Source organism: Leucopleurus acutus (assembly GCF_964270905.1).
Source record: "Leucopleurus acutus genome assembly, chromosome: 3".
NCBI classification, from domain to species: Eukaryota; Metazoa; Chordata; class Mammalia; order Artiodactyla; family Delphinidae; genus Leucopleurus; species Leucopleurus acutus.
In genome coordinates, this window is record NC_139145.1 from 13,450,973 (window position 1) to 13,458,615 (window position 7,643).

The window sequence follows — 7,643 nt, forward strand, 5'->3', positions numbered from 1 at the left end:
TGACCTCTGTGACATCTCAGAAAAGACCATACTGATTGTGCTAGACCAGAGTCTTTCAAACTTTGCTGCATGCTGGGGTCACCTGGGGAGCTCTGAAAAACCTCATGACGGAACCCCACCCCAGGCAGCATCAGTAGTTCTTAATGCTCCCCAGGAGAGCCTAACATGCAGATTTTGAGAACCACTGTGGTAGACTGTAAGTGATGGCCCTCAATAAACCACATCTTCTGGTGTTCGTGCCCTGTGTAATTCCCTCCCAGAGTGGGTCTGGCAGTGACTTGTGTTGGCGATGGAACAGGTTATGTAAAGGGAGATTCTGGAGGATGGTCTGGCCCCAGGCAAGTCAATGTAACTTACACATGAACTAAACTACACCTCTGTGAAGCAGAACCATCCAGCTGAGCATGGTCAATACACAGAACTGTGAGAGAGAAATTCCACTGTTTTCAGTCACTCAGTTTTGGAGTGATCTGATGGGCAGGGAGAATTGGAGTAGCTGTCTTCCCCACTACTGAAGCAGGCTTTTCACAGCGCCACCGCATCATGCTCACAGACCCCAACTGCTGACTCATGGATGGCAAAGGCCTGAAAGTGCCTTTCTACCAGTCAGTGGGGGAATCCACCGCAAGGAGCCATGCTAAGGAGAGAGTATGTCACCTCTTTTAGGTAGGTTGCAAACCCCAGGTGGAAACACATGTCATCTAATTTTCTCCAAATTGAGGGAGAATAGTTGTTTTGTGGTACGCACATTCTTTGTGCGTGATAATCCTAAAGGCAGTGTTTCTAGTGGTAGTCAGCCTGTAATTATGATACTCAGACTCACAGTTAATAACTTTTTTTTGTTTTATTCTGCATTTCACATATGACAGTCCCAAACCCAACACATGGTTTTGTTTTCTGCCTTTCTTATTCTCTCCGCATCTATGTCAACACATTTTTTTCCCAACAGCATATGCAATCTGATCCTTATCTGGTGGGTATACAGAGGCCTTCAAAGATCCTGGCTCTCCAGCACGGGAACCTGAGTCCTTCCTTTCGACTACACTCACGTCTGTCTGTGCTGGGGGTCTGCCTCGGTCCCATCACCCTCGAGGTGTCCTTAGGCCAGTAACGCCAAACATGTTATGTGCCAACTCCGAACAAATACGGGGGGCTGCTTGGAGCCCAGGGTTGAAGGTAAGATGGCAGGTTGTGCCTGGGTTCCATCACAGAGAATGCTGTGCCTGACTGGCAATGCCTGCCACGGCAACACCCACTAGACACGTCTGGAATGGGGATATGGGGAGAAGAGGCTACAGGCTGGCCACAGGTTTAGAAAGGGACAAGGTGTACGTTCCATCCTTGCCTTAGGTGGTTGTTCTGTTTCCCAGGCTGTGCTGTCTCACTGGCCAGAAGGCTGAGGGTGCAGACTGAAGACCATAGCTGCAAGTGGCTTCCCCAACCCCTGGATGGGAGAGCATAAGCCCCAATCTAGAGGGAGCTTGAAGGGCAGCCTGTGCAGGGCCCTACAGGGGTGTACATGCTGCAGGCCATGCTGGCATTAGCTCCTTGTCCTCTGGAGTCGGCTTCATCCAGGCAAAGCCAGCTGGCTGGCTGTCAAAGAGTCAGATACAACTCGGGGGTAAAACCACTTTTCCATGGCACTTACACAGAAATAACCTTAATCTCTGGATACACTTTCCAAACTAAAAATGTTTCTCTTCTATGTGCTACTGAGAAATCAAAATAGAGTAAAAGGATGGTCTTATTTTAATCAAGTTCCAGAATGAGGACATACAGCTTTGAAAAGCACTGTCTCAGCAGATGATGCAAGGATGTGTGTAAAAGAATGTTTCTAGAAAATACCAAAGGCGCCAAATATAACCCCAACTTTGCCTTCTGCTTCTCCTTGATGCCACTCCATACCCCAGGAGGGGAGGCTACTTTGTCCAGCTGACTTTGGGAATGTCATAGTGCTCCGTGAGTGTGTCCAGGTGTCTGTTGAAGTCCTGGAAAAGCCGAGGAGAAAGCCCATGTCAGCACAGACCCAAGCAGGGCACTAGGGATATGCAGCACTGCCCACTCCCACTTCTCCACATCCTGTCTCTCCTCAGTGAGCCCCTTCCTCTCAAAGCCACCCTGCCAGGCATTATAGATGCCTGAACCCTGGCCTTGCCCTTATATGACCCTGGGGAGGTTGGGTAAAGCACCCCCCCTCGACCCCCACCAACACTCCAATGGCTCCTCTACCAGGCTCCTAGCCTCTGGGCCCAGCCTGGTCCCTACATGGCTCAGTCTCCCCCACCAGCACATGACTTACCTCTACTCTCTGCTTGTGGGTTTTGGATGCTTTCTTCAGGATCCTTTCCATTTGCTGAAGAGAGGAGAGAAATGGAGGTGAGTCACATGCCTGATGCAGCCCAGGCCAGCACACGATGGAAGATGAGAGCCCCCAGCCAGCCTGGCTCTCACACTTAGAATGGCTGGAGGTCTCAGGGTGAACACCTCGCCCCTCCCTCAACTCCACTCGGGTGGGTCCAGCAGGGATGCCTGACCATAACACACCCCGGTGGGAACTCACATCAGCTGCCCTTTGGTCTGAGTGGTGGGAAACGTCTTAGCACTGACTTAAGGAGAGAGACTCCGCTGGGAGTTGTACATGTGCTTCCTGCATCCTTGGGCAACTGACTGCATTCCCAGTTTGCAGAAAAAGAAAGCCTCAGAAGGGGTCTGAGAAGGATGATAAATGAGGAAGGTAAAGAGCCTGACACAGAGTAAGTGCTTGAGTGACAGGACACAGAGCCAAGAGGGTTACAAGACCCAGATGGCCTCGACAAGTATGATGCTGGAACACGCACCCTGTACCACCACGACCTACCCTCATGCTTAACACCAATTATACCTGGTATGAGGTGAGAGCATGGGATGCAGAGCCACGCAGACCTGGGGCCGCACGTGGCTCCACACTTACTAGCTGGGTGACTGTGGCCGACTCACTTTGGTGCCCCCTCCCCCCATGAACTGAGCTGCCTGGTACTGGTGCCCTGGTGCAGTCCTCTGTCGCACTGACTCTGGGTTGGTCCTGTGACACGGTTTACTTAACAGAATGCAGTGCCAGTGCTGGGCTGAAGCTGTAAGGAGACCTAGCAGGTTTTGCCTTGTGTTCTTGGAAGCTAGCCACCATTCGGGAAGTCTGATGACCTTGCTGCAAAGAAAGAACCTGGAGAATGAGATGACATGTGGGGAGGGAGGCCATAGAGGAGCAATGAGGTACCAGACACGTGATGGTGAAGCCATCTTGGATTTCCAGCCCAGATGGGCCTCCAGCCCCAGCTGCCATCTGACTGCACCAGGTTCCAAGGGAGGCCAGCAGAAGAACCAGCCAGCTAAGCCCAGGCAACCCACAAAAGCATGAGATATACTGTAGACTGCCCCCTGGCTGCCCCTCCCTTTCCCTCCTCTTTCCTTTGCTGCCTCTTCATCTCCCTCTATGTCCAGTCAGCTCCCACCTGGCTGACACTCCCTCTCCCTCTGAAGTATCTGCCTTGTCCATCCCTGCCCCTTCCTGCTGCTGTGAGCCCACGTGAGGCCCGTGTCTCCTCACAAGAGGCCACACTGACTTGAGCAGCTGTCACCAATGCCAGGCACTTTGGGGGGCTCTGCCCTCCCTCTTCTCACTCCACGCACCAAGTTCAGAGGGCGTCATGGGTGCTGTTGTAAACCCCACTTCACAGACAAGAGAAAATGAGGACCAGAGTGCACAGTGGGTGATGGGGCTGGAAATGCCAAGCTCTGATCCTTTCCACCAGGCTGGAGCCTTCCTTCCAGCTGTCCAGCCTATAAAGCCCTCTGTGCTCAGTCCAACACTCTTCCACAAGGGAATCTGCATTTCCCAACTGTACCTCGCTTTGTCCACACCTGCTCCCTTCTCTCTCATCCATCTCATGTACCTCCCTCTCTTCCCCTCTCTTTCTCTCTCTCTCTTCCTGCCCCCCTCTCTCCCTCCGCTGGGTCAAACCAAACCCTCAGGAGGATTTCTGGTATTCATTGCCAACAACGAAAACTTCACCTTGACCTTCTACCCTCCAGCTAGAGGCCCATTTCTCCATTCCCTTTGACAGCAAATCTCCCAAGATTAATTTCTAATCCTTGTCTCCATCTCTGCCTTTCCCTGCCCCCACTTGGATCCACTCTAATCAGCCTTTCCTCCTTCTCATACCAAATGCCAGCTAAGGGCTCTGAGTGCTCACCCACCTAGACCTCCTGCCAGCATGAGACACAGTCGATCACGTCTTCCTTCTTGAAACACTTTCTCCACTTGGCTCCTAAGGACACACTCTCTCCTGGTATCCCTCCGTCCTGTGCTCCTTTGCAATTTCTTTTCTGCCACCCTCTGATCACCAGGGGTCAGATCCTAGACCTCCTCTGTCACTATCCTTCCTCAAAGGATCTCATGCAGTCCCCAGAGCAATTCCCCAATGTTGATCTGGGCCCAGACCTTTCCTCTAAACTGCAGATTCAGGTATCGAACTGTCCATGAGAATTCTCCACTTGGGTTTCTAACAGGCACCTCAAATTTAACTTTTAAAATGAAGATCTTGATCCCCCCACTTTAGAAACCTGCTTTACTTACAGTCCTTCCTGTTTCAGTAAAACAGCACCTTCATTCACACAGCTTCTCCCACCAAAAATCTTGGTCATCCTTGATTCCTTTTTTCCCAGCCCACACCCAGCCCATCAGCTAATCTGGCTGTTCTTCCTTCAAAACCTATCCCAAACCCGATACATTCCATCACCTCCACTATTGCTGCCCTACTCTGAGGGGCCATTATTAGTCACTCTGATGGTTGCATGAGCCTCTCCCCCTCTCCACCCCAACTCCAGCAGTAAAATCCCAGCCCTGCCTCTGACTATAACCTTAAGGAACGGACTTGAGTGCCTTCACTTGTTAAATCCTCACCACCTATGAGGTTGGGACTTGAGTCCCACTTTACAGATGAAGAAATTAAGGTGTGGGAGGTGAGCCAACTTGTCCAGAGTTACACCACCAACAGTGGTAGAGACAGAATGGGACGCAGGTCTGTCGTGTCAAAGCCAGTGAGTCTCTCTCTCTCTCTCTCTCTCCTTTTTCTCTCCTATGACTCAATTAGGCCTGGGAGTAACGAGTTAACTTTTTCCTGACGTTACTGGACCAAATCACCAAGACCACCATTAGCGTTTCTCAGCCTGGGCACTACTGATATGTTGGGCCAGATCAATCTTTGCTCTGGGGGACATTGTCTCAAGCCCTTCAGGATGTTGAGCAGCATCCCTGCCCACCCCCGCCCCATCCAAGCTGTAACAGACAAAAATGTCTCTAAACATTGCCAAATGTCTTCTTGGGGGTGGAGGTGGGGGACAAAATGGCCCCCAGTTGAGAACCACTGACCTAGACTGATTATTCCCCCCAAACATAATGGGCTGAACGTATCTATCCTACGCTGACCTCTCCTACCCTTCGCCACCCAAATTTATTAAGTATTTAATATTAAGAGAAATCATTTTTCAGAGCCTGAACATACAACGTATCTGAAGCCGCCAAAGTCGTCATGGGAACACTTCGTGGTGACCTACAGCGGTGAGTATGCCCATTTAATGTCAACAGCTAATATCCATCGAGCACTGACTTTATGCCAGACTGAGTGCCATTTGCCCGCGTTACCTCATCCAAAGTTCCCATCCCTCTTAGGAGAAAGCATGATCCTGACCCCTACATATGTGGAAACTGAGGCATCAAGAGGTGAGTCACTGACCAGTGTTACGGGTCAAACGAGCGACAGCGCTGGCATCCAAAGCCGGGTCTCTAGCTCTCCCCTCTGCAGTCCAATCCGGCCAGAATACCTGGAGCTCCCCCACCGTGGACTCTTACTCTCTTACTCACGCAGCATCTTCTCCCCGGAATTAAGGTCCTCACTGACCGCTTGCCCTCCCCGGAGCGTTCTGGGGTAGACCCCGGTTACGGGTCTCCGGGTCCTGCCTCTGAATCCACCCCAGGAGACCCAGGCCATCGATGCGGGACATCCCTAGGCTTCCCACCCGCCTTACCCGCTTCTCCTGCATCTTCTCGAAGGCCGCCTGGGCCGGTGTCCGCTTGTCCAGGCCGCGCCGCTTCTCCTCCTCGTTCTTTTTGCTTGTTCCCATCGCTTCCAGCAGTTTCGCCTTGTCTTTGTCCTTCTTTTTCTTCTTCCTGGGAGGGGAGACGGGGTAACGGCGGGTCAGAGGGCTACGCTCCGGGGTCTCAGGAAGAGGCTCAAAGGGACAGCCTCTCGGGACTCACCGCTTAGTCACTCCGAGCTCTGCCACGCCTTTCAGCTTCAGGGGCGCCTTCTGGACCTGCTCGTAGGCCTCCATGGCGCTCGGCTAACGTCCGGAACGTAAAAAGGCCACACTTCCCGATTTTCACCCGAACGCCCCCTTCCTTCCTTTTGATTGGCCGATCTAGGCTCTGCGCATGCGTAGTTGCATCTGGACGTGGGCCACACTTCCGGGTTCAGGGCGGGACTTGGAGAGTCAAGCGCGTCCCCAGCTTCTGCAACCTGTTTCCTGCCACACTTCCGGCTTTGGCGCCCACTTCCAATTTCCACCGCCTTGGGCACCTAGATCTGGGAAGCCTTTTTGACAAAGCAACGGTTTCCTAAAACCCAACGTTTTATTGAGTGTTTTGCGCGTATTTGAATGTTCTGTTCTCCTTTATTGCCATTTGAGGGTTCAATAGATAACCTAATTTTGTAAGCCTTATAAGTACTCCTTAGTTTTTCAGCTTTTGGTAAATGACGGTAGTATGTGAAATATATGTTCGTGGTATTTAAAATAAAAATCGATTTCATTGAGGTACAATTTATAAACAGTAAAATGCACCCATTTAAATTGTAGCCTTCCACGAGTGTAGTCACATTTATACACCTATGTAATCACCTTCAGAATCAAGATAAAGAACATTCCTTCACCCCCAAATTCCTTTGTTCCTCTTTACAGTTAATTCTTCCATCCCTTTCCCCAGGTAACTCCAAATTTGTTTTCTCTCACTATAGGTCATAATGGTCTTTTTTTAAAGTTTCATATAGGTGGAATCATAAACCATGTGTTCTCTTGAGTTAGAGTACTTGCACTGGGCATAGTGTGTTTGAGATTCTTCCTGTTGTTGGGTATAACAGTACTGCATTTTTATTGGTAAGTGTTATTCTGTTGTAACTGAGTAGGACCCTTCCTGGAACACACCCTCCCCCACCCACTCACCCACCATGTCTTCTGCCTGCCTCTCGTTTGTAGAAGAGCTTTAGCCCCCTAGGCTGTCCCCAAGTTCCAAAGTGTAAATTTAATCAGAGAAGTGAGACAATGGAGAAAGAAAGAAAGACAAAGTAATAATAGTTCAGCCATTAAATAAAGTCAAGGGGACTTGCCTGGTGGTCCAGTGGCTAAGACTCTGCGCTCCCAATGCAGGGAACCTGGATTCGATCCGTGGTTGGGGAACTAGATCCCGCATGCATGCCGCAACTAAGAGTCCGCATGCCGCTACTAAGACCCAGCATAACCAAAATAAATAAATACTTAAAAAACAAAACCAAAGTCAAGGACATTCAGTTCCTCCTCAAGGGCTACAGATAATATTCTGAGCCATACCCTTT

General features: G+C 50.6%; 1 protein-coding gene across 1 annotated transcript; it reads right to left on the reverse strand.

The window, feature by feature from the left end:
• Window positions 1–1,726: 1,726 nt before the first annotated feature.
• FAM32A (family with sequence similarity 32 member A) lies at window positions 1,727–6,400 on the reverse strand. The gene is made up of 4 exons (XM_082835177.1): window positions 6,296–6,400; window positions 6,064–6,205; window positions 2,300–2,353; window positions 1,727–1,988 (listed from the first exon to the last, which is right to left on the reverse strand). Exons 1-4 carry the CDS (start codon window positions 6,367–6,369, stop codon window positions 1,920–1,922), a joined length of 339 nt encoding a protein of 112 aa, XP_082691303.1. The 5' UTR covers window positions 6,370–6,400; the 3' UTR covers window positions 1,727–1,919.
• Window positions 6,401–7,643: the final 1,243 nt, after the last annotated feature.

Excerpts from the sequence above, each read along its gene's own strand:
- FAM32A (XM_082835177.1), bottom strand. The coding sequence starts at position 6,369 with ATGGAGGCCTACGAGCAGGTCCAGAAGGCGCCCCTGAAGCTGAAAGGC. Across the intron at positions 6,206-6,295 it reads GAGCTCGGAGTGACTAAGCG|GAAGAAGAAAAAGAAGGACA; the intron begins GTGAGTCCCGAG and ends CTCCCCTCCCAG. Across the intron at positions 2,354-6,063 it reads AGAAGATGCAGGAGAAGCGG|CAAATGGAAAGGATCCTGAA; the intron begins GTAAGGCGGGTG and ends TCCTCTCTTCAG.